Source organism: Diceros bicornis, chromosome 18, assembly GCF_020826845.1.
Source record: "Diceros bicornis minor isolate mBicDic1 chromosome 18, mDicBic1.mat.cur, whole genome shotgun sequence".
NCBI lineage: Eukaryota > Metazoa > Chordata > Mammalia > Perissodactyla > Rhinocerotidae > Diceros > Diceros bicornis.
In genome coordinates this window covers 8,287,306-8,313,539 of record NC_080757.1, presented here as the reverse complement: position 1 = coordinate 8,313,539, position 26,234 = coordinate 8,287,306, and the positions used below count along the sequence as shown (strand labels likewise).

At 40.2% G+C, this 26,234-nt stretch overlaps 1 protein-coding gene across 2 annotated transcripts; it reads right to left on the bottom strand.

The window, feature by feature from the left end:
* Positions 1–2,376: 2,376 nt before the first annotated feature.
* Positions 2,377–26,234, bottom strand: LOC131416612 (myosin-1). 2 transcript variants are annotated; one of them, XM_058559262.1, is made up of 38 exons: positions 26,027–26,234; positions 25,789–25,928; positions 25,517–25,673; positions 24,938–24,965; positions 24,069–24,183; positions 23,891–23,983; positions 23,694–23,757; positions 22,927–23,025; positions 22,731–22,834; positions 22,440–22,578; positions 22,110–22,228; positions 21,872–22,021; positions 19,814–19,984; positions 18,692–19,006; positions 18,532–18,600; positions 17,329–17,416; positions 17,129–17,246; positions 16,706–16,829; positions 16,481–16,617; positions 16,128–16,383; positions 13,739–13,981; positions 13,471–13,647; positions 12,498–12,643; positions 12,328–12,418; positions 11,851–12,240; positions 11,138–11,264; positions 9,418–9,536; positions 9,064–9,260; positions 7,622–7,805; positions 7,186–7,351; positions 6,972–7,096; positions 6,251–6,559; positions 5,960–6,163; positions 5,375–5,500; positions 5,114–5,284; positions 4,739–4,843; positions 4,521–4,616; positions 2,377–2,529 (listed from the first exon to the last, which is right to left on the bottom strand). In XM_058559262.1, exons 1-38 carry the CDS (start codon positions 26,232–26,234, stop codon positions 2,377–2,379), a joined length of 5,823 nt encoding a protein of 1,940 aa, XP_058415245.1. The 2 variants fall into 2 exon arrangements, with proteins under 2 accessions (XP_058415245.1, XP_058415246.1); XM_058559263.1 differs by having other exon boundaries at positions 18,532–18,599; positions 18,697–19,006; positions 25,789–25,932; positions 26,031–26,234.

Below are 26,234 nucleotides of genomic sequence, written 5' to 3'. Positions count from 1 at the left end.
GGGAAATGGAGATTTGAGGAGAGTGGAGAAGATTTGAGATAGAAATAGTGATTGAGCAGGTTGACTACATAACTCCAGCACTGAAGGCCCAGTGAGGTTAGTGATTGGGAGTTTATAGTGGTACCATTCTCTCTGAAGTGTGGATTAGTGAATTGTTGGATTCATTAGGGTTAGTGTCTTTCCACTCAAGTGTGACAGGGGCATAGGAGATGGCAAGGAAGTTTAGGGTGTTGTCAAAAGAGTGGACAAAAAGATTATGAACTTTTACTTCATATTTGTTGGGAGAGAAATAAAGATAAAATAGAGGCTGATGAATATAGAAGAAGTAGAAGGTCAGAATACTGAAGGTGCCAAGGGGTCAAAGTTAACCGTTATGTTGAGGATTGTCCAACAAACAAGCTAGAAAATCAGGAAGGAGATACTTGATTTGGTGACTTTGAAGTTTGGGCATTTTCTAGAGCGAGGCTATGGAAGAGGTGGAGTGGAAGAGAAGGCAGTGGAGGGTGGGAGTCAGTGTATTGGATGAATCATCCATGTGGACCTTGAAGTCTCCCAGAAATGTGATGAGAATTGAGTGGAGAGAGAAGAGGTGCCAAAATCTTTAATGAATGAAAAGTTAGTAGATGACAGCAACAAGTATGTGGGATAGTGGAATAGCACGAATCTCAAAGAATGAAGAGCTTTCTACACGAGGATAAGCAGCAATGGAGATCAAGGGAGTATGTTGTTTCTAGCTCAGAACTCCTTAAAAACTTAGAGTTCTTAAAGCATGAGAGAATAATGGTCATCTCTTAAGAGAGCTTCCAGGGAAGCATTGTTATCAGGGAGGGGCAGATTTCAATTTACGCCAAGAGGTAGAGGAATATTCCAAGGGGCATAAGAAATCTCACCTTTTCCAGGAAGGCCAGTATTAAGTGAGGGCACAACTAAGATTGGCTGCCATTATCGGACCCTGCCTTCCTTTCCTGCCTCTTTGCTTAACATTTGTCCATTTATCTTCATTTTTTTCATTGTCGGTAATCCAACGAAATGGCGATATGGAATTGGAATATTAGGTTGTAACCTTTGGCGGAAAATTGGATAATATATTAAGGACCGTTAAAATTGTTTTATAAATTATTTTAAAGTAGCTCAAGATGTAGCATTAGGATAAACAGTTGTCTCCAAGGATTGATAGAAAATAAGTGGGGGTGCGTAACGACCCAGAGGGAGTCTTCCCCAGGAGCTGAGGTCCAGAGGTGTGCAGCTGGATGATTTAACCTACTAGACAATAAAATTTAAAACATTTAATTTCATATTGTTCCTTTTAAATAGGTTGTGTACTGTTCTTGTAAGACCTTTGTTATATTCCTAATAGATAAGATACTTGCTTTTTTACTTGCTCCCTGTCTATTAAAAATGAGGTAAGTAGAAGGCCGTCCTACCCTCAGCACATATGAATCTGTAGTCGTAATACCAATTATAATAATGATGATGATAATGGCTATAGCACAATAGAAAGGCTCAATGTAGCAATCTAAAGATAAAATAATGAGAGTAAGGGAACTGACTTAAAAAAATATGTTAATTGGCCTTCTCTTGCTATCAGAAGTACCGGGAGAAAGCTTTGTACGAGATACAGAAGTTTCCAAAGAGGTGGAAGAACAAATACTGAAAATATATTCATTCTTAACTCCTATTTACCATTCTAATGTGATAACAAGGGAGGAACCTCAGTAAAATAAACAACTAAACATATTGTAGGTAACCAAAACTAGGAAAACTCTGGTCCTTTCAGTCCCTCTGAAGGGCTTCTAATCCCAACTTAATAGTTCATGTAGTTATAGCAGAGAGTTTGCATTTTGAATATTTTTGAGTGTCTAATCCAAATTTTTTACATTTTCTTTCATTTTATATAGATAATTAGTGTTTTAATTTATCTTTACTCAGTCTTCGGATCAAGGATTTCCTACTGTTTTATGAAGAAAATCAGTTACTTCATTAATTTGCTTTTTTGATTACTAGCTGATGTTTGGCCAAGTGAGGTTTACCACATATTCTGTGTTCTGTGTGCCTAAGGTCTGCCCCCAGTCTTCACCTGCCTCCCACAGGGGCATCTACCAACTTTCTCACAGGGCACTCACTAACCGGGACTGGCCTGGCTGCTCCCATCATGTTTTATTCTTGGTGACTAAATCTTTCTCCATATGATATAAGCAAAATGTTTGTTTCTTTTCTTGATGCATTAAAAGATAAATTGACACATTGGGGAAAAAAGAGACTCACAGGTTCTCTGCCGATAAATTTTTTATCTGCAAAAATCATACGTACAAAATAGAGTGACAAAGATATTCACATTTTGTGCACTTCTTTGGTCACTTTTAGCATTTGGATGAATTACTCTTCACTTATGATTTTGGTGTGAACCTCCCGGCTCTTCACCCGCAGCTTGTTGACCTGGGACTCGGCAATGTCAGCCCGTTCCTCGGCCTCCTCCAGCTCGTGCTGGATCTTGCGGAATTTGGAGAGGTTGACATTGGATTGTTCCTCCTGAGAATGAAGGAAATGCATTCATGAGGGGAAAAGTTCAGAATTTCTAGTTTGTTAGATCAGTGGGTCTTGAATTTTTTTTTGCTTAAAAATGATCCACTCTAGTAAACCTTTATTTTTTTTGGTGAGGAAGATTAGCCCTGAGCTAACATCTGTTGCCAATCTTTCTTTTTTTTTTTTTTGCTGAGGAAGATTAGCCTTGGGCTAACATCCGTGCCTGTCTTCCTCTACATTATATGTGGGATGCCTGCCACAGCATGGTTTGATAAGCAGTGCATAGGTCCACACCTGGGATCTGGGCCTGCAAACCCTGGGCCACTGAACTGGAGCACGTGAACTTAAACCAGTACACTATCAGGCCGGCCCCTCCAGTAAACCTTTTTAAAAAAAAACTCGAGAAATGCTTATTGAATTTTTGTTTATTTTTTTGGTATTAACTCCTCTTACGGGTCTTGAACTCATGGATAACAAGGATGGACAGGTGACATTTGTCTCCAAGATGTTCTAAAAGTTCTTCTTTTATAACATCTAAACATCTTAGAGCTACTACTAAATATGCCAACTTTCTAGCCTCTTTTTTTTTTCCAGAATCCTGAGAATCTAACAAGACCTTTTAAAAATGCAGTTATGCAGTCTATGTTATACCAAACTGATAGCCTTGAATATAAATTATTGCCACTTATTGCAGTTTAGAAATTAAGCAAGAAGTTTATTGTTTCCTAAAACAGTCTGAGTGGTCTCTGATTATTTTGAATATATAGCAGTGAATTTGAGAAGGCCACTTCTGGTTTAGTCTCTAGCAATCATTCTTTTCTAAAAGGCTCTTTAAGAACTGTCCAAAATATGTCATTCAAATTTAGAACGTTAATGAAACTTAGAATCACTAAATAATAGAGTTTTAAAAAAACTTCACATCTTCCTCTTACAGATGAGGAAAGTAGGAGCTAGAGACAGGTTAGGTCTCTCTCTCAGAACTTAAAGGTCAGGGGAAAAATAAAAACCATAAATGAACAGAGGAACGAATTTGTGATATATAGGTATGTATATCCATACTCCCATACTTAGGAAATTGATATTATATCATTGTTATTTCAGATGAATCACAGGCTGGGGAAATGAGATAAGGTGGAGGCTTGAAAATCTAGTGGTTTGAACAGAACTGAGACCTTCTGAGCTCCAGACTTAATATTTAACTGCTTACATAACACTTTCACTTATGTATATAATGGTATTTCAAAGAATGTTTCCAAGACAGAATTCCTAGTTCCTTCTTGCCTGCAAATCTGTTCCTCTTTTACTTCCCCATTTTAGTGTTATCCACCTGGTTATTCAAGCCATAAACTTGATGAATTTACCCTTGGTTGCCTTTGTTTTGCCTCCCAAGTGTAACCTATTAGCATATCTTGTAGTTTCTACCTCCAAAATATATCTTGCATCTCTCCACTTCTCTCTCTCTGCTCCATTACCACCCTGATCCAAGCCACGGGACCACCCGAAAAGCCTTCTATAATGTCTCCCTGTACCCACTTGTGTTATCTGACTATCCATTCTCCACATAGTACCAGAATACTCTTTTTAAAAAACATAAATCAGGGCATGAGTGACTCAAAACCCTCCTGTGGCATTCTAGTGTCCTATTGTACTTAGACTAAAATTTGGACTTCTTATCATGCCCTAGAAGACCCTGTGATCCGCCTCCTGCCTAGCTCTCCAGCCCAATCTCTGCTGCAATCTCCCTTGTTCTCTCTGCTTCTTGAACCAGCCTCTTTTTCCACTCAAAAGCTTTGCATTGGCTCTTCCCCTTCCCTAGAACATTTTTCCCTGGCTCTTCAAGGAGTTGGTTTCTTCTCATTCTTCAGATCTCCACTGAACCATTTTCCTTTGATCCTTCCTCATTTTACCCTTCTTTTCTTTCATCCCTTTAATTAAATTGGCTTGGACATATCTGAGGCTGGAGGCTGCTCAGTCACCCCAAGGGGTTCTGAACTCACCGCTTCCTCAGCTTGTCTCTTGTAAGCTTTCACCTTTGATTGCAGTTTATCCACCAGATCCTGGAGCCTGAGTATATTCTTGCGGTCTTCCTCAGTCTGAAATAATATTTTAAAGAGTGAGTTTCTTGAAAGTAGAATTACCATCACATTTTGTTGTACATTTGGTTTTCTGTCCCTTGCAAACTGGGGTTAAAACCTAGACAGGCCATTTTCCTTACCTGGTAAGTGAGCTCTTTTACTCTTCTCTCATGTTTGCGCAGACCCTTGACAGCCTCAACATTGCGCTTCTGTTCGCTTTCAACTTCTCCTTCAAGTTCACGTACCTGCAAGAAGATGGGCATTTTAATAACATTTACTATAGTCCATTCACTCAGTAGATTTCTACTTCTTCAAATGACCCATCATGCTTCTTTTACTCAGCTTTATATGTAGTTTTTGATGCCCTAGTCTAATTGTCCCCCGTAAAAGCTCTTGGGCAGCAAGGAATATCTCTTATTCATCTCTGTGTGGCCCACATCATCTAGCTATGCTAGGTATTCAAAATCGTGCATTGGAGTGGAATGAGATGGGATATATGCTGTTAGAAGACCCACCCTGGCCTCCAGTTTCTGGATCTGCTTCTTTCCGCCCTTCAGGGCCAGCTGCTCAGCCTCGTCCAGACGGTGCTGCAGGTCTTTCACCGTCTGCTCCAGGTTCTTCTTCATCCGCTCCAGGTGGGCACTGGTGTCCTGCTCCTTCTTCAGCTCCTCAGCCATCATGGCAGCCTAGTTAGCAGTAAAGCAAAATCAGTTGAGGAAGCTGAGATAGCACATCAAGATTCAAGTTTGACCACCACTGTGTTGCCCTCTGCTCACATCAGTGATGGCCTTCTTGGCCTTCTCATCCGCGTTGTGAGCTTCCTGGACAATGTCCTCCATCTCTCCCTGCAGTTGGGAAATGTCTGTCTCCAGCTTCTTCTTGGTGTTGATCAGGCTGGTATTCTGGTTAAAATATCAAATTTAGAAATATTAAGTACATGAGAGCAAAATTAGGATGCCCTATGTTCTAATGAACTCAAAAAAGCTTTAATTAAATTAAATAATTAGTATCCCTCCTTGTTCCAGAAATTATCTGAGTTGACAATGTATTTTTTTTTGGGGGGGGAAGATTGGCCCTGAGCTAACATCTGTTGCCAATCTTCTTCTTTTTCTTTTTTCTCCCCAAAGCCCCAGTACATAGTTGTATATCCTAGTTGTAGGTAACAATGTATTTTTAAAAGACAGTCAACTCTGGATGTCATAGTGCAGATAAACAAAATTATTGTTAATCCAAAAATATTAAATATTTTAAACTTTATCCTCCACGAAATGTTATGAATAAATTTTTAGATGGAACTAAGATTTGAGGAAGAATTTCATTTTCATTCCTTTGTATTTTGTACTTTCTATTGTTATACTCACCTGGGTGTGCAGGAGCTGGACGCGCTCACTGGCATCCAGGAGCTCCTGTTCTGCGATTTTCCTGCTCCTCTCGGTCTGTTCCAGAGTGGCCCGCAGCTCCTCGATCTCAGCCTGCAGCAGGTTGGCTCTGCGCTCCACCATGGCCAGCTGCTCCTTCAGGTCCTCCTGGCCCCGGAGAGCGTCATCCAGGTGTAGCTGGGTGTCCTGTGGAATGAACGATCATTGAGACACCCCATTCTCAGAATTGCAGTCACCCTAACCACCCTGGGACCATCTCTTGAACCCATTTACCTTGAGGATGCCTTGGGTGTTCCTGTAGTTCCTCAGGGCCTCTGCAGCCATGCGGTTGGCATGGTTCAGCTGGATTTCCATTTCATTGAGGTCTCCCTCCATCTTCTTCTTGATCCTGATGGCATCATTCCTGCTTCTGATCTCAGCATCCAGCATGGTCTGCATAGTCTCCACGACTCTGACATGGTTTCTCTTCAGCTGGTCAATTTCCTCATCCTTTTCAGCAATTTTCCTATCAATTTCAGACTTGACTTGGTTCAACTCCAGCTGGATGCGCAGGAGCTTTCCCTCTTCATGTTCAAGAGATGCCTTAATGACAGCAAGGAGTGACATTAGCAGGGAATGGAAGTGTATATATTCTAGAAATAGGAATTAGTTCCTACCTTTGTGCTGCCATAATACATCTTGATTCCATTGTTATTAAGTTTCTACAGTGTTTGCTTGTTGGTTTTATATATTTTTATCTCCCCAGCTAGATCATGCCCTTGAGGGCAGGGCCCTTAACTTATTCATCTTTGTTTTCTCAGTGTCTACCATAACTTCTGACATATGGTTATGTTAGTTGCATGCATGGTCAATTCTCCATCCTCTACACATCCTCCATCCATGTGTACTTAGTATACAGGCTAAAAATTATTTTTTTCTCTTGATTCATGAGTTCTTGTATTCAGTAGACCCTAATTCCTCTTGTAATTGTGTTAGAGTGTGATAAAATGTTTACCTCGGCCTCTTCTAAAGCAGCCTGAATTTCAGACTTTTCTTGCTCAATTTGCTTCTTTATTTTTTCCAGTTCATGGATACGTTTCCCTCCTTCTGCAATCTGCTCAGTGAGATCAGAAATCTCCTCTGTTGGTGAACAAAAATATAAAAATTTTTTCAATAAGGGAAAACATTCTTTCAAATCTTTTGTTAAAGAAAAGGTAACATGTACTCACGTTGTAAATTCTTATTTTCCCGCTTCAGGGTTTCAAGTTGGTCTAAGGATTCCTCATAAGCATTCTTAACCTTGAACAGCTCTGTGCTGAGTAAACGGGACTCCTTTTGGGAAGCTTCAAGTTCAGCATGAGTTTCTTCATACTTGTGTTTCCATTCTGCCAGGACCTGAGGTGCAAAGAATGGTCCAGAAATTTAGCGAAGAAAGTTTGATGGGATGAAAACCATCTATTCTGGCAACTCTCAAACAGAGTTGAGATGATCTGGGACTGAAATAATTAGGGTGAGAAGAGTAGGAGACCCCTCTCCTCCCCCACCTATCCATGGAGCAGGAGCTACTGAGAACAGTCCTCAGATGGTTTGAATAAGGCACACTGAAGGTGGCAGGCTATCCTTAATCATATATTGAATGCTGAGGCAGAAACTGGTGCAGAATACCTTATCAAAGTTCCTTTGCTTTTTGTCCAGGGCTGCACAGGCAGCATTAGTTCTCTCAACATCAATCATGAGGTCCTCCACTTCATTCTGGAGCCGCTGCTTGGTCTTCTCAAGGGAAGCGCATTTGGCATTCACAGCTTCTACGTGTTCTTCAGCATCCTGCAGACGCTGAGCCAGCTTCTTCCTGAAAGGTGAAATAAGGACGATAGAAGTGAATGGCCATCAATAGAACTGAGTGTTTCGAAGTGGGTACAAGAGAGTGATTTCCAGAGTCAGACTCCTTAATGTTTTGCTTTCCAAGCTCGTTTTGTAGGCCCAGTTCTGTATTAGCTCATTCCCACTCTCCTACCAACCAAATACTGAAAACAACCCAAATTTCAATATCGCCATACTTCATAGTCTGGCTTTAAGGCCATCAATGATCAGCCCAAGCTAACATTTTACTCTTCAAGGTAGCTGGTTTATTCTTCCTTTATGGAATATTAATATCTTTCTTGAATTACTGTTATTTATGTCTTTTCTCCACTGAAATTTGATCTCTAGAGGGTAGAGTTTGTATCTTGCTAATCTTTGTATCCTTGTAGGCTGTCACACATATTAAGTACTCAAATGTTATATGAATTGAATTCAAATGAAATATACTTGATTTTGTCTGTCTAATTGTATCCTTTATTTTTCTAGCTTTTCATTAATCCTTTAATAAAAAGAAGCTTTCTCAAATCAATATAAATTTTGCTTTGAGAGCTCCATTCAGAATGTCTTCTAAGGCATCCACCAAGACATAATTCCAACTATATAGTTGTATATTATTCACCAAATAAATGATTAGATCTCTCCTTAAACTGTCTGTTGAATAAGTAGGTCCCTTCCTGTCCAGATTCTCCCTCTAACTTTTGATTGCATCAAATATTTAGTCCTTTATAAAACAATTTATTCTTTCTTATTACAGAATTTTATGTCTATTTTTTAGTCTTTAACAATATATTTCTTTTTTACCCTATAAATAGACATATTTTCACATCTCAAAAGGAGGAGCTGTGCTTTAAAGCCTGATTATTTGTTTCTTACATACCTATCACCTTGGACAAACATTTTTGTTAGTAGCTAAGAGGGAGGAGAGGCACAGGAGAATACAGTTAACTCTTAGTCTATCTATACCTGTATAGATAGAATGATGTCAAAAGTTACCCCCCTTTTAAAAAATAATCATTCAGCTTTCTCTCGTCTTACATCTTTTCTCTTTCTACCCTGTAGCTTGATTTCTTTCCTCAGACAACCTAGAGTATTTGGTTTTTTTTGGTTAGCTTTATGTTCATGCATGTTTTTTCCTTAGTTTTTTATTTGTTTTGGGAACAATGGACATTTGCTCATGTAGTACTTATAGCAGATGCACTTTGATTGTTAACAGAGATATTTCCATTTTGACTAAGTCTAGAACATACTTAGCCTCCTCCAGCTCCTCTGTGCGCTGGATGGCATCTGTCTCGTATTTGGTCCTCCACTGGGCAACCTCACTGTTAGCCTTGGACATTGACCTCTGAAGCTCGGCCTTGGCTTCCTGCTCCTCCTCATACTGTTCCCGCAGCAGGTCACAGTCATGGCGGGCTGACTGCAGGGCATGGGCCAGAGCACTCTTGGCCTGAGAACATAGAGATTGGTGACTTAACTTTATATCTGTAAAGTGATATTTGGTCTGTAAGCTCCTGTAGGCAGCCAGAAGAAAATATGTAGAAGTAAGCTAAAAATAAACAACCTCAAAAACAAGGATAGTGAGAACAACAACAAGTAGGGCTTACTTTTATCTCCTCTTCAAGTTGCCTTTTCAGTTCCTCGATCTGTTGTGTAAATGCTTGTTTGCCTCTTGAGAGCTGAGAAACTAATGAGTCCTTTTCATCTAGCTGGCGTGAATATTCACCTGTAAAGACCAAGAACCAGAAAACTCAACCTTACTCTGATAACTAAAGCTCTAAATTACAAACTGGAGCAAGGAAAGGGAGCTGAGGCTGAAACATGATGGAGAGCATGGATTATAACAAACCACCAACATCCACTTCAACCCTGATGAGCAAATCTGTGTAAAAATGAGAAGTATGGAAAACTTTGAGGCAGATTACATGCTTATGAACCACACAAAAGATTTTGTGAGATATTTAACATTATTTGATCACAATAGAAATTGACGAAGAAACATGTGAAAAGAAATGTAAATCAAACCGGAAAACATTCCAGTGCTTTTTGTGTAAGGCAATAGTGTCATACTAGTGTACCTTCCATTGAAATTTGATGGAAACAAAGAATTTATTCTGTGGAAAATAGGAGACTTTGAGCAATTCCCTCTGTAAGTAGAAGTGATGTTCAAAAGAAAATACTGGAAGCATTTTTATCTTTAGAAACTATGAAGTATCCTTCCATCCCCAGAATGAGTTGGTTTATGGATAGCTAATTAGTTCCTAAACTAAATGGCATTTAAATTTGTCTCCAGTTCTTTAAGCACCATAATTCAGAAAGTACACTATGTTAAAAAGAGAGAAAAACCTTTCAGCACCGTTTTTGAAGTGGTTACCTGGAAGCCTTATCTCTTTAACATTTAATAAGAATACCAACTTTCTTTTTTTTTCATACTACTAAATTACTAAGAGTAAACATGTATCGAGGAAGAGAAACTACAAGGAGCCTTTTGATTCTTTGAGAATACAATTCTGTTTTTCATAAAGTGTACTTATCACCAGTATAACAATAATAAAACCTTACTTCGAACTTTGTTGTAGAAAGAACAATATTTGGATGCATATAAAAAAGTAAAGTTGTTTTCCAACACTTTGATTGCCTATTACTTTAATAGTCCAAATGACCCATAATGCAATTTCTATCTTGTTACCTCTCACTTGGGGAAGTGGAACTTTGGTAGAAAGTTGGACAAGTTGCTAGAGGAAGGAGTAAATGCAGAGACTCTCCAATTTGGATAATCAATCCTACGAACCTCACTTGAATGCTCCTGGGCTGGGTTGTGGTCCTGAGTATTTCCCTGCAAAACGGTGGTAACTACCAGCAGTTGGCAAGACTTCAGGAAAAAGACCAGAGTAAGCATTTTTGGGCAAGCTATTTCATCACTACTATAATCTGTCATCTTTAAAGTGGGGATAACATTATACAAACTAATGAGGATAGTAAAGTAATAACTTGTGGAAGCATTTTGAAAAGTGAAAATAAATTCTGTGAGGATACACTTTTTATTTGATAACGTTTTGATTAGAATGAAATCTGCCTTAAAATATTAGAAAACAAAAGAGTCTGGATCTCTTTATTAAAAACAACAACAACAACAATTAAAACCAAACAAATAAGAAGGAAAGAAAGAAAGACGTCCATGCCAGCGGTCAATAATGTGTTCATTATGAGTGGGTACCTCCCAGGGAGGTAATATGTGATTTCAGGTAACTCCATGCAGAGTTTTTCAGCAAATTGAACATCCAAGGTAAATTTGTCATTCAAGGTCAACACTGGTAAATAACCCACCTGCTTCTGTCTGCAGGCGCGCTCTCTGGGCCGTCAGGTCATTGACCAGCCTCTGCTGCTCTTCTTCCTTGCTCTTAAGTTCGCTCAGTTGATCTTCCAGAGTGCGGCACATCTTTTCAAGGTTTCCCTGCGTTTAACAAGACATCTCAAGCAAGTATTTGGACCATAGAAATTTTCAAATAATCCAAGCATCCCACGGGAACTACAGTTCTCATATATTTTGAGAATAAACTGCCTTTACAAACAAAACGACTGAGTCCTTAGATTGTGATGGAAAGAGTAACAAGTTACATAGTCTAAACGTGCTGCCACTAAATTGCTTTGTGAATTTAACTGTTTACTCATTTGGCTTATCTGTGATATAAGAATAATGATGCTTGATTCAGCTCGCGAGATTTTTTTGGAGAAACAAATTATGTATTTGTGCTTAAGGGAAAAACAAAAAGCCTAATCAAGGTGAGGTGTTTTAAAAATCTCAAAATCTATAGTTGAGCTGTATTTTTTTACTTGAAAGAGCTTAAGTTTTCACTCTGCATATTCTTTGGGTATGGCGATGAGCGCTCTGCCCCATCACACCTGAGTTGCCCCTCCCTCCCGCCAGTCTTCTGCCTTGTGCTGACCTAGTCTCCTCCTGCCAGTTACTAGTGACTCTTGAAAGGCTCACTCACTCCTGTCTTACAGAAGTCTCTTTATGACTTAAACCACGATTGTACCTTGGCTTTGGAGACAGTCTCCATGTTACTAGCTAGGTCATCAATCTCCATCTTCATTTCACTCTTCTCTTTCTCCAGTTTCTGCTTGACCCTCTGCAGGTTGTCTATCTGCTCCCCAAGTTCAGCCACACTGTCCGCGTGCTTCTTCCTCAGGGTGGCTGCCGTGGCTTCATGCTGCAGAGTGGCCTCCTCCAGGTCCCTGCGCATTTTCTGGAACTCAGCCTCCCTCTTCTTGTTCATCTCAATCTGGGCTGAAGTCGCCCCACCAGCTTCCTCCAGGCGCTCGCTGATCTCCTCCAGTTCCCGGGAGAGGTCGGAGCGCTGCTTCTCTGCTTTGGCCCGGGAGGCCCGCTCTGCCTCGATTTCCTCCTCCAGCTCCTCGATGCGGGCCTGGGAGTGGTGAAAAGCACAAACTTAGTTTCTTTGTGTTAGTAATTTTTTCATGTTGAATTAGACTGATGGAAACCATGTACTTACCTGTAACTCCTTGATCTTCTTCTGCAGTTGCATTGCAAGGGCCTGTTCATCTTCAATCTTGCTTTGCAGATTGTTCATTTCAAACTCTTTTCTATTAGAAAAGCACTTTATGTCAGTCACAGAAATATTAATAGTAATTTCCCCATGAAACTTTTGTTCTTGCTGCTTACTTTTTAAGCTTTTCATCAAGTTGCTGTTTGTCATTTTCCACATCCATTGTGGATTCTTGGGCCAATTTTAGGTCTCCCTCCAGTTTCCTCTTTGCTCTTTCTAGATCCATCCGAATTTTCTTCTCTTGTTCCAAAGATCCTTCAAGCTAAAAGTTAATAATCCGTGAATACAGTTCCTGGAATGTTACCACCTTTTTTCCCAGGTTGAATTTGCAAACATTTAACTCATATCTAATCAGGAAATTATTTTGATTTTTCTTTGAATTAGGCAAATTTTTATCATTGATTCCATTCTCATTGCTATTTACCTAGGCCAAAGATTCATTATTTAAAAGGTGAAATGCAACTCATTACCATATTTTTACAGTAGATGACTAGGGAAACATCGCGCTTTCAGTATCTCCCCACTGGAATCCATTGTGATCAGCGCTTCACCCCACGGGATGGACACCATAGCAATATTTCCAAACCATGACCTTTGTCAATTCTTCTCTTACTCAGACATTTACAGTGGGTTCTCTATTCTGTATCAGATCCTGTTTAAAGCCAAATTTATCTTTCACATTCCTTATTCAAAATCCCCTTTGTTCCTGTGAGAGAAAGCCTAAGGGATCATTATTGCTTCTTTGCTCTTATTCTGCTCCCTGTATAGAGCACCCTCTGTCTTCTTCATCTTGCCATAGCCTCTCGCCTTTCAACCCCAGCTAAAGATCCATATTGTTTGCTTTTCTTGGTGGACTCTCTAACCTTCTTTTCCCCTAATTCTTTTTACCTATATTGTCTGTTACTCACAACTAACTTTGATTTTTTTTACTTCTTGTGTATCCCTCTTAGTCCTTGTAGCAGGGATGATGTCCCATACCACTTATTCATCGGAAGTGCTTGCAAAGGACTCATTACATCATGAGAATGTGAACTCATGCTTACTTTGTTGCAAAATAAAAAATAATTTTTTACACGATGTAAGGCTTACATCATCCACTTGCTGCTCTAGCTTAGTTTTAGCTTTGGTCAAGGTGTTGACTTTGTCCTCTTCTGCCTGCAGGTCATCCAGGGTCTGCTGGTGGGCCTCTTGGAGGGCCTTCTTCTCCTTGGTCAGCTTAGCGATGGTTTCATCCAGGCCTGCCATCTCCTCTGTGAGGTTTTTCACCTTGAAAAATTAAAAAGAAATGATCTCTGCAATAAAGCAGCTTAGTTAGATGGCAGAACGTCTATATGGGATAGCAGAATGTGATTCATACCTTATTTTCTGTGGCATGTTTCTCCTTTTCAACCTTGGCCAGTGTCAGCTCAAGGTCATCAATGTCCTTCTTGAGCTCTGAACATTCGTCTTCCAGTTTCCTCTTCTTGGCCGTCAGCTCAGCATTGATCTCTTCTTCATCCTCAGCTCTCTCAGTCGCCTCCTTGATTTTGGCCTCCAGCTGGATTTTGGTTTTAATCAGCTGGTCACATCTTTCCTCTGCATCAGCCAAACTGTCTGCTTCCTGAGAATGGACAGTAGATGCTTTTAGATTTTAGTTCTCTGGACATTTTCAGATTTTATTAAGATTTTGAAACCAAACAAGTGAATTGTATTTTAAAGCCCTAGGTTAATTTTCACTTGCTTTCCATCATTTGGGAAATATTTATTAGGCACTTATTATGGCACTGGAGATTAAAAAAAAAAAAAGAAATTTAAGTCATGGTTCCTGGTGAAATTATGATACAATTATATTTGCTAATGATGAGGTTCAAGGCACCCTATCCCAAAATATGGCACCTTGGCATACTGGATATCGTAAGCTGAAGGAGTCTGAGAAAACGACAGAAGGAGGAAGCCCACTCTGATCTCCCCTCACCTTTCTTCCCTGAAACAGGTCATAAAACTCCCATGTGAAAGGTACCCTTTCTGTACTAGGAGGAAAGAAGACATTTTTATCACCAGAGATGGGGAATTGGGGGCTGAGAAGGCTGTATAAAGAAACCTTTTTAAACTAACCCTTATCCTCCTAGTTATTTCTTCACCATTTAGCACACCTAGCCCAAACCCCTTTGTCTTGTCAATTCTTCATAAATTTATTGTTTCTTTGTCTAGAAAGTATAAAAGCTTCCTTTTCTGGTCACTTTTTGCATCTTCATTCTCTTGTGAAGGTTCCCATGTATATGTAAAAATTCAATAAAATTTGTATGTTTTTCTCCTGTTAATCCATCTTTGTCAGTTTAATTTTTAGACTCAGCCAGGGACCCTAAGAGAGTTGAGTAAAACTTTTTCCTCTCTTACATGATAACCTGTGTTTAATATGTTGGCATATAATTTCAGATCAGTTAGTTTTCTTTAATACTTTTTTCCAGAAAAGTTTGGTATGTGAAAAACAAACAAAATGGTGGGGTATCTAGCAAGTTGCTGGGGGGAGGGGTAATAGCAGAAAAGTGACTTAAAGAAAAGACATGTCCTATAGTGATAGAATAGCTGGGAATTAAAGGGAGCAGCTGGACGAACTAAGGGGAACGAAGCATGTTAAAATGGTGGTGCTTGGAGAAGTGGCAAGCATGTTTCTCATGAGAAGAAATAGGAGTTGGAATATAAACTCTGTGAGGGCAGGGACTATGTCTCTTCCTCAAAGTTGTATCCTAGTGCTTGAAACTTCATCAAATATTTATTAAATGGATAGTTGATAGGATAATGTTGAAAAGAGGTCATACTGTACTAAAAGGAGAGGGGTATGCTTGGATCAAGCCTAGATACCTGCTACAAGTATCCCTTGATTTTTGAAGGTGTGAGGAACCCCTCTTCAATTTGGAAAACCTTGGTCTACATAAACTACAAGGAAAGTCACAGTGCCAACCTAGGTATTTACAATTAATCTTTCTTTAAATTTTCTAGTTATGTGTCCAAAACCTATACACCCAATGGAACCAACAGAGATTCCCTTCTGAATTCAGAGAACTAGAGGGTAACCATTAATGTCTCTATAGTAGATTTCAGTGGCAGCAACTAAAATTCTATTGTCATTTGAGTCACAAAAATGGGTTTGACAGTGGAGTTTGATCAAATATTTCTTCCCAAGCCTTGGGATATTTATTGGGACATCAGAACAGGAACATCAACCCTATCTCTCATGCTTTGCATAAAAATTGACACTATTTGTAGAAAGTATTGCCATTATCCTTGCAATGATCCTAATTTTTCAGGTACTAGGGAGTTTCTAAAGATAGAGTTAAAGGAAAGTTGCCAGGGGGCCATAGATGTAAAAGTCCAGAATATTCGTTTCAAGTTAATACGTTTTCATCACAAAGTCTCCTTCCTCTTCACTGTCAATATTGTTCTTTGTTCACTGCTATGGTTTGCATTTTTCAGTAGAGAGAATCTTAGGGAGCAAAGATCACCTTATTTCCTGCCCATATTCTGCTAGGAAAAGCAATAGAGGGAAAGGAAAAATGGTTTTATTTTCTCCTTCTCAAGAACAAGGAATCCCACCACAGTGCTTCTTAGTGATGTTGTATATGAGATTTTATAGAACATTCCAAGAAGTTGTGAATTAGGAAAGATTGACGATCAGTTCCTAGTACGGTGGAATTTAGACTTTCCCCTAGCAAGCGCTGAACTGAAATTTTAGCATCAGATTGCAAGAAATGGGTTCTGATACTCACAGCTTGAACCTGGAGTTGCAGGTCATTTTTCTCTTGCATCAGAGCAACCATTTTTTCTTCCAGCTCTTTTCTTTTGGCCTCGGCCTTTGCAAGGCTTTCTTTGGTTTTTTCAAATTCTTCCTTCATGTTGGCCATCTCCTTCTCTGTCTCTGCACTCTTGAGGAGGGGCTTGATTTTGAAATATAGCTTCATCCAGGGCCAGTGCTTCACATTCATGAAAGCACGGACGTTGTACTGGATGCAAAAGATGGACTCTCTGTGATAGGAACAGAAACATTCAAAGTCAGGTTATAACAGGAAGCAGAATTAAAATGCCTAGGCTATGAGGTTTAGTAAAGTAGTCCCATTAATACCTTCTTTCCACCATCTTCTGGTACTCCACTCTTGCCAAGAACCCTCTGCACCTGGCCTGGGTTCGGGTAATTATCTGGGCCAGCTTGTCATCTCGCATCTCCTCTAGGAGCCCCAGAAGACCAGCTTTGAAGAAGACCTGTGTGTGGACAGAGTTGCAGATCAGAAACTTTACATAAACTTCAAAGGGACAGGGATAGCATCAGGCAGACTTTAGGGAATATTACCTTGGTGTGACCAAATTTATACTGGGTGTGGTCGATGTCAATGGACCCAAGGAGCTTCTCAGAAGCCTTCTTGCTATCGATGAATTGTCCTTCAGGGATAGCACTTGCGTTTAATACCTTGTATCTGTTTAAGCCAAACAAATAAATGATATAGTTGTTGTCACCAACAGGAAATTCCTGCCTAACTATAGAAACAACATAGCCCTTGTAGTCTAACAAACATAAACAAGAAATCATATCTACCTCTTTATATATTCTCTGTGTATTCAAAGGGTGTCAAACTTTTGGTATGTCGTTACAGAGTCTGTTAAATTTGTTTCTCTTCTCTTCAATTTTAAAAGAAGTTATAAAGGATTCTTTCATTGAAAAATTAAAGCAAATGACAAAAACCTCTTAAAATAATTCACAGTGAGAAAGTCTGACCTCTGTTTGAAGTCTGCGTAAAGGATCCTGCTTGGGAATCCCTTCCTGCAGATGCGGATGCCTTCTAGCACACCATTACACCTCAGCTGGTGCAGGACAAGTTCATGCTCCATGGCCCCTAAAAGGAAGAATACACACACCTTATTTCATGGTCTAAAACAAACACACTGGAGCTCATCTGGATCTCAGAAGTGTCTTACCGGGAGTTTTGGTTTCATTGGGGATGATGCACCGTACAAAGTGAGGGTGAGTGCTCCTCAGGTTGGTCATCAGCTTATTCAAATTCTCCTGTGGAACCATTTGAATATTTAGTTTACAAAACGCACTATTTTCATACATTCATATTTACAGACATAATCATCACAATCCATGACATTGGTTCAATTGTAATGAATAATATCCAGATTTGAATTTGCAAAGGGTTATCTCTGGAATTTCCACATTCCCAACATGTCCTTCTAGTTCCTATTTTTGTGCATTATAAACATATTTTTCTACTAGCTGTTAAAGATGTCCTTCGCTGCTGTTGAATTTTCTAGCATATGTTGTAAATTTAGTGACATTTTATACATCTGGAAATACTCCACCCATACTCTTTTGCCTAGATAAGTGGTCTGGTTTTACAAATAATTCAGTGTCTTTTCCAAATCTACCATTTCTTTCTTTACCTGACTTTCAATTGTATCTGCTTCTCTAGCACATACTGATTCCTTATCATAGTTACAGAGTTGTGTCCTCCTGCTGGTTCCATAGAAAGTGGCCTTTTAATGCCTCATTCTGGGAACGGGCAGAAAACTGACAGCCATATTACTAAGTGTGAGAAGTTTTCCAACCTATGAAAATCCTGGTTTTTCAGAATAACTAGATCTTCAGTTATTATAATGAGATTGTTGAAAGAAAAGTAAATTTTCATTAAAAAGCTTTTTCTTATTGCATCTGGTTTCTTATTTCCTTCTTTTAGCTCCAGTTCCCACTACCATTCTTCTGTCCTCAGCTTTCAAAACTACTCATTTCAATTCTATGCCAGTGTACACCAGAGCACCTACATCATTTGTAAACTCTCAAAGTCTCCAGCAAATCTCATGTTTTGCTTAATCCCATCCCAGTAGGACCTTTTAAGTGTCAAATTATTTCATTTTTCAGCCCCCAAATTGAATTTTACGATCTGATACTAACTTCTGCAGTTCACTCTCAGCCTCCTGATGTCTGTGTCCTATCTACTGAGATATCTCTGCCAAACTACCCCAAACCTCCCTGAGCCTCAGCTCTGCCACTAGCCACTGACCTTCTTCTTGACTCACATCCAGTTCTAGAATCCTTACAAGATTACATCCTCTTCGCCACACAATAAAGTAAAATTTAATTTCCTAAATCTCATTAGAGACAGAAAATGAAGTTTGTACCCTAAAGAGTGCAGACACGGTCTGGAAGGAAGAACCCTTCTTCTTACCCCCCTTCTTCGGAGCAGCATCTAAGTGGGGGGCAGGGAAACACAAGCAATCATCATACAGGCTTTCTCTGATTGTGTTTTATACATTAAGTAAAAGATTAATTCTATTGAAAATTACCTGAATCAGCAGATGCTGTCCCAGAGAAGAGGAGAGCCAGAGTTTTCACTGAAGACTTCTGGTACAGCCCGACCACGGTCTCGTTCAGGGGATCCTTGTTCTTGTCAAGCCAGCCATTAATGTTGTAGTCCACAACCCCGGCATAGTGAATCAGTGAGAAGTGGGCCTCAGTTCTGCCTTTGACAAGCTTGGGCTTCTGGAAATTGGCGGACTTTCCAAGATGCTGTTCGTACAGCTTGTTCTTGAAGGAAGTGTCTGTGGCCTTGGGGAACATGCACTCCTCTTCCAGGATGGAGAAGATGCCCATAGGCTAAAAGAATAAAAAGAAACAAATGCCATTTGAACTTTGTCTGCTTGTAGAAATAATATGTAACATTAGGATCTTATTTGCGTAAATTCATCCTTTAATTCCTTATAGTCAATGAAAACTCATGTCTTTGTTGAGAAGTTGTTCATTTAACAAATATTTCTTGAGTGCCTTTCAAGATGCAGGTGCTGTGTTGTGCTCCCGGATATGATGGAGAGTAAGATAAATGGAGGGCGTTGCTCTTGTGGAGTTTGTGTCTTTGCCCCAAAGGCTTTAGAGCAATATTTCTCCAAGTGTGACTGGCAAACTAGTAGCACCAGAATCACTTGATGAAAATGCAGATCCCAAGGCTCCATCCCACACTTACCAAAAAGTATTTCAAGGAGTGAGATTAGGAAAATCTGCAATTTTATTAAGTACTTGTGGTGAGTCTTGGGTACAACTGAAGTTCGAGAACCTCTGCTTTAGAGTACTAGAAATTCATATTTCAAATGCCTGTCATAATGAAACCAAGGATGGCAAAGAAATAAGAATTAAAAACTATTTTCATCAATGCCCTTTTTTGAGGAAACATGGCTTTAAATATAAGGCTTGCCTTGCAAACTGTGGGGCTATGTAGAGTTCTGGACTTTATAGAAAATATTCAGTCTCCTTCGACCAGAATACCTATCTCAGAGTGGGCAAAAGAAGGAAGTTTTCCTATTTTGTTTACAAATAGAAATGTTTTACCATTTCTATACCAAAGTTTTATGCTTTTAATTTAAGTACTGTTCAGCAGTTTGATCTGCGATCTGCAAAAAGCAAGCAAACCTTCTCGATGAGCTCAATGCAGGCAGCAAGGTCCATCCCGAAGTCGATGAACTCCCACTCAATGCCTTCCTTCTTGTACTCCTCCTGCTCCAGCACGAACATGTGGTGGTTGAAAAACTGTTGCAGTTTCTCGTTGGTGAAGTTGATGCACAGCTGCTCCAGGCTGTTGAACTAAATAAGTAGAAAATACAAATTAAGATTCATCTTATAATAAACGCTTCTCTTGGAAAGGGGCTTTTCTTAGTTGGTTAGCCTAACTGTTCTTTTAGGATGGTGTGGCTTCGTCCTGCCTATAGCAAGCCCCTTTCTCCCTCCTGTATCTTTTTTGCTGCTGCTGGCTAGAAAGTGTCATGACACTTGTTGGAACTATCTCTTCAACAGGAATAAACAGGCTCTGAGTGATGCTTTATTATGCAATAAAATAATTGTTTGGTTTTTGCAGTATCTATTTTTGTTGATCAGAGCTTTCTTAGTAGTTTCTCTCTTTATCATTATGCTGTATAACTAGCTAAGTTCGCTCCATCTGACTGTTCCCGTCTGTATGTTATTAATAATAGGAATACCAATTCAACAGCTAACATTTGTTGAATATTTACTACATGCTAGACACTGTGCTAAGGGCTTTGTATGAATTATTGCATGTAATCGTCACAGCCACCTTTTAAAGGTGGTACAGTTTGCACCTTCCTTGGATGGGGAAACACTCTTAGAGAGGTGAAGAACCTGTGCAAGATCATGCTAGGAAGGGCTGGGGCAGGGGCTCCAGGCTCCAGCGCCTTGGCAACAGAGCCAGAGTTGGTAAGCCTCCCAGAACTTGAGGAGATCTGCTCTGCCCCACTGTTCAAGACACCTCGATGTAAACACGATTGGGAGTGGTTTTGTCCAAGAGCAGTATCACCATACACAGAAGTCACAGAGGTTCTACAACACGATGAACCCTGCAAATGTTATCCTAAGTGACAGAAGCCAGTCACAAAGGACGACGTATTCTCTGATTCCATTTCTATGAAATGTCCGGAATAGCCAATCCATAGGGACAGAAGGCAGATTAATGGTTTCCAGGGATGGGGGAGGGGGAAATGAGGTCACTGCTTAATGGAGATGGGGTTTCTTGTCAGGGGGAGGAAAATGTTCTAAATCCATTGTGATGGTTGCCCATATCTGTGAATGTACTAAAAACCACTGAATTGAGTACTTTAAGTAGGTGAATTGTATGTTATGTGAATTATATCTCAGTAAAACTATTATTTAAAAAACTCAAAGAGGTTGCAAGTTTGCACTGTCATTAGTTTTCTTATTTGAAGACATGTGGATTGCTCTCCCTGTTCCTGCTTGGTGCAGGTTATTCCTCTCTTCCCATGTGGGTTGGGAATTTCTGGAAATCTCATCCTGTGTCTGTCAGTCCACTCTTAGAGAAAGGTGTAGAAATGTGATTTGAGGATCAGACATCCAAGACTGCTGTCAGGTAGAGGACATGGGTAACCTTGTTTCCTAAACTATATGGGAGGTGTTCTTTCTTATGCAGATGAATTTGAGTTTCTTTACAATGCCATTTCCATCTTCTATTCCTGGATGTTGCAGGGCAGATAGGAATCTCAAAATCTTTTTTTGAATTTGTCATTGTCTTCTCCAGTGCCATCTTTGCTGCCATTGTCGCCCTCATCACCTTTTTTATCATTTACTGAGTGCTGACGATGTGCTTGGGGACTGTACTTAGGGCTTTAAATTCAGAAATCTTGTAACTGCCAGAAAGATCTTAGGAGTGAGTGTGTTATCTGGAGGGCTAGGTGCTCTACATACAGGTCCTAGTTGAATTTGCCCAATGGTTGGTCAATACCATTCCTATTATCCAGGTTCACATGGGTAGGAATTGACAGAGGTGGAGTGTGAGTCCAGATCTGTCTCAGCCCAAAGTTCATGCCCTTTCATGGACTTTTGCTTTTCTTTCATGTGTCAATTTAATTTGTAGTGCAGCTATTTTTCATAGACCTTTTCTAATATGGAGTGTGACAGCAAGATTTATAAACTTTTTCTGCTACAAAGTTTCTGCTAACTCACGTCAAAGATCTCAAAGCCAGCGATGTCCAGGACCCCAATGAAGTACTGCCTGGGCTGCTTGGTGTCCAGCTGCTGGTTGATGCGGGCGACCATCCACAGGAACATCTTATCATAGACGGCTTTAGCCAGAGCACCCACGGCATTGTACACCTTGAAAGACAAAGATATATCTCTTGAGGTTATTGGAGGACTGTACAATGCTTGTGTCCCTGGTGGTGAATTTGAATTATGCACCTACCTGCTCTACAGTCTGGCCTTTGGTGACGAACTCATTGCCAACCTTGACCCTGGGGTAGCACATGGCTTTGAGCAGGTCAGCAGAGTTCAGACCCTGAAGATAGGCAGCCTTATCAGCAACTGCAGAGACACAATTCAGGTACCCAACATGACCTACTGTGGGCTTCACAATCCACAGGGGCAGAGTAGGGAGTGAATCATTTCATAGAAAGTCTGTGGGGGATAAATTTGCGTCTGTCCATCAGAAGCTCAGCTGTAAAGGAGGCATGAGTTTGGAATGGACATTTTGCCTGTATTTCTCATTAAACCCACATGGAGGTTCATTTGGTACCTTCAGTGCCATCTGGCTCCGCTTGCTCCTCACGCTGCTTTTGCTTGAATTTCATGTTCCCATAGTGCATTACTGCCCCTGTGAGCTTATAGATGGACACTCTTTCATCAGAAGTGAAGCCCAGGATTTCAATGGCGCTCTACCAGGAGAGACAAGAGGATGAACGTTACGGCAGAAGACTGTAACTTTTTTAGGACAATTTATACTATATCCTTAACCACACCTACAACGGGTTGTTACTGTGTTCCCGTATATAAAGGATTTTTAAAGAAAGCTGCATCTGTAACTTACATCTGTGGCCATCAACTCTTCTTGGTCATCAATGCTAGGGACTGTGATCTCCCCTTGACTGACATAGGCATAGTCATATGGGTTGGTGGTGATCAGGAGCATTTCTGAATACACGGAATTCAGAGTATGTGTTTTATGTTAGAAGATGTTAATAAAACGATTAACTTCTGGCTTATAAATTTAAGCTCTTTCTTACCAATTAGTTCTGGCTTCTTGTTAGACATGATCTGATAAAAAATATGGTAGCTTCTCTCTGCCTTTAGCTGGAAAGTAACTCTAGACTTCTCCAGAAGATCTGCAATGGAAAGGAGACATTGGATTAGGGTGAAAAATTATCAAGTTCCTGGAGTGATTTTGGAACTTGAGGTCATTAGCTATATCTCATTGGCCCCTTGAGATTTCAGCTGAATGTTCTCATGAGGTTCCACATATTATGTTTCTACAGACACCATTGCAGTTGCTCTTACTACCTCTAAAAAGATACTAAAGCATGCCTGAACCAAAAGATATTCATTTCTCATACAGAAGATCCTTCACATTGGGGACATAATTGATTCTTGATAACCTCTTCCTTTTTAGGGTCTCTACTCCCTTTATAATAGAAGGCTACTAAGAGCCACATTCATCAGGGCTCAGACTAGGAAGAAATCATATATATTCAGTCTATAGGTAACTCATTTACCCCCTAGTGTTAGTTTCTTATTAGAACAATTTGAGATTCACTCTGAGGCTGGAATACTTCAGACAAACCCAACATCTCCTGGCAGTTTAAACGGAATCATAGGCTCATGACTGAAGTGGATTAAGCACACAGTGGACTGTGGATAAGACTGGCATTAACCACGGGCATGTTTGTCAGCAGACTGGTGGTTCACAGGCTCCAGGCTCAGCGAGAGCTGCAAATTTTCCTCCAAATCATCATTCGTCATTCTTGGATTCTCTTTAGAAGGTTCTGTTACTCACATGTTTCTATATCAGCAGAAGCCAGTTTCCCCGTGGTACCAAAGTGGATCCTGATGAATTTACCCTTGCAAGTAAAAAAGATAATCTTATATACAAAACTTAAAGCACACAAGAATGATGAGATTGAAATAATAATGCAGACATGCTTCCCCTGGCATTTAGGGCTGAGAAAACCCCTCTCTGACCAAAAGACTTACAAAACGAGAAGAGTTGTCGTTCCTCACGGTCTTGGCGTTGCCAAAGGCCTCCAGTAGGGGGTTGGCACTGATGATTTGATCTTCCAGAGTCCCCTGCAAAGGCAAGAGCAGTCCTCACATGTGGGCTCGGGAACTTCTTACCTGAGAGCCGGAGTCTGACCGTGGCAGTCAGACTCACCTGCATTTTGCCAGTAGTGGGTTCCTCCTTCTTCTTCTCCCCAGTGACTGCAATTGTTGCAAAGTACTGGATGACACGCTTGGTGTTCACAGTCTTCCCTGCACCAGATTCTCCACTGTCAAACAGTGACCAAACGTGAGAAAGTAAGCTATATGACAAGTGAAACTACTTCCACCATCAGCATTTACTGCCTTTTGCATCTATCTTTATACGTCTTTGTCAGAGTCTCCTAGATCTTTCTCTTCAGCTTACATATTATTCCTATTATTTCTGTTGCTTTGCGCTGACGGGAAGTAGAGAAATTTATTCATTATTCATGTAACACGTATTTCTTGAGTGCTTAAAATGCGTGGGCTTGCAGGGTTCAAAAAGCAGCCACTCAACAACTATATAGTAAATGAAACAAGTAGTAAAAACCTGTCTGAAGCAATGCAAGTGTTCTTCAGCTTCCTTAGACTAAAGACATGGCCCAAGTTAGGTCTTTGAAGGACTAGACATTCCTCAAGTAGGCCTTAAAAATGAACCACTGGTAAGATTCCCAAACTGCTCAGCCTTCAGAAGGCTTTTTGTTGCTCACTGCCCTGTAACAGGTCTGGCTGTGCACAGGGAAGGGGTTTTATGTCTTCTACTCCCAGGAAAGTTCTGTGGAACTGTCAAGACTGGGCTAGCAAATGATGTAATATAGGGCATTGTTGTTTTACAGTCTGATGCAATCTAAACCCTACAATAAACTGTAAACAATATCTAGTTTCAATCTGATCATTGCACTGCTTTAGTATCGATGGGGGCATTAACTAATTTCTTCTTTTGGTTTGTCATTTTCCCAGTGAGAATCAAAGACTAGTAAGTCTCAGAGTAGTAATACGTACGTGATTAAGATAGACTGATTCTCCCGATCTAGAAGAAAAACAGTGGACAATCAGCATATATATCAGTTATGCAAAGAAAACTTTCTATAGGGAAACAGTTAGGGCATTGAGTTTAAGTGTCTTTTCAATGGAGTTTTTCAGGATATTATTGTAAGGTTATATGTCATATAATTCTTAAGCCTCTTAAGTTGCGGAAGAGAAACATGAAATGTCATTTCTTAACTTCTTTAAGACCCCACAGGGAGTGTATCCTTCTGGTTTAAAATAAAGAGTTCCTTCCAAAGCCAGACACATTCCCTAGTTGTCATCTGTAGATTTCAGTGGCATGGCTTTCTGCTGATTAATGCATGTAATTGAAAAATGAGTAATAAGCTTAGGGTTTAGACTATAGTTTAATAGGTTAAAATAGAGGTAATCAAGCCAAGGTTCAGATTTTGTTTTGACAGTATATATCTCTCTGTGCTTTAGTCACCTCTTCTGTATAACCAGGGGGTTGAATTCAATTATTTCTATAGGTCTTTTTAGCTTTGACATTTTGTGATTATAGGTGGTAATAAAAATGGTGGTAGAGCCACTCACCAGTCAGCATGAACTGATAGGCGTTGTCAGAGATGGAGAAGATGTGGGGCGGGGCCTCCTGGCGCTTTTTGCCTCTGTAGGCCGTCACCACCTCGGCGTTATACACTGGCAACCACTTGTAGGGGTTGACAGTGACACAGAAGAGGCCCGAATAGGTCTGCCCGAAAAAGAAAACAAAAGGAATATAATTATTTCATGGGGACCTTAAAAATCTACTGTTTTTCAAAAATATCGACTACTGCATGAACAGAAAGCCATGAGAATGAACTCACATAGATCATCCAGGCTGCGTAACGCTCTTTGAGGTTGTACAGCACGGCAGGCTCATGCAGGTGAGTCATCATGGCCATGTCCTCGATCTTGTCATATTTGGGAGGATTCATGGGGAAGACTTGGTCTTCTTTCACAGTTACTGTCTGTCGGGTCAGATAAGAGAGGCCCGGTCAAAAAATAAATGTCAGCTAACCTAACCCCAGATGAGACACAGTCGAATCATCTCAGATGTTTTACTCACAGCTCCAGCTTCAGTCTTGGCTGTCACCTTCCCTCCTTCCCTGCTCTGCACTGTTGCTTTCACAAAGGACTCCTTAGGGTCCACCACAAAGACTGATGTCTTGGCATCAAAAGGCTTGTTCTGGGCCTCAATTCGCTCCTTTTCAGACTTTCGGAGGTAAGGAGCAGCCTCCCCAAAAATAGCCATTTCCTGGTCTGAACTCAT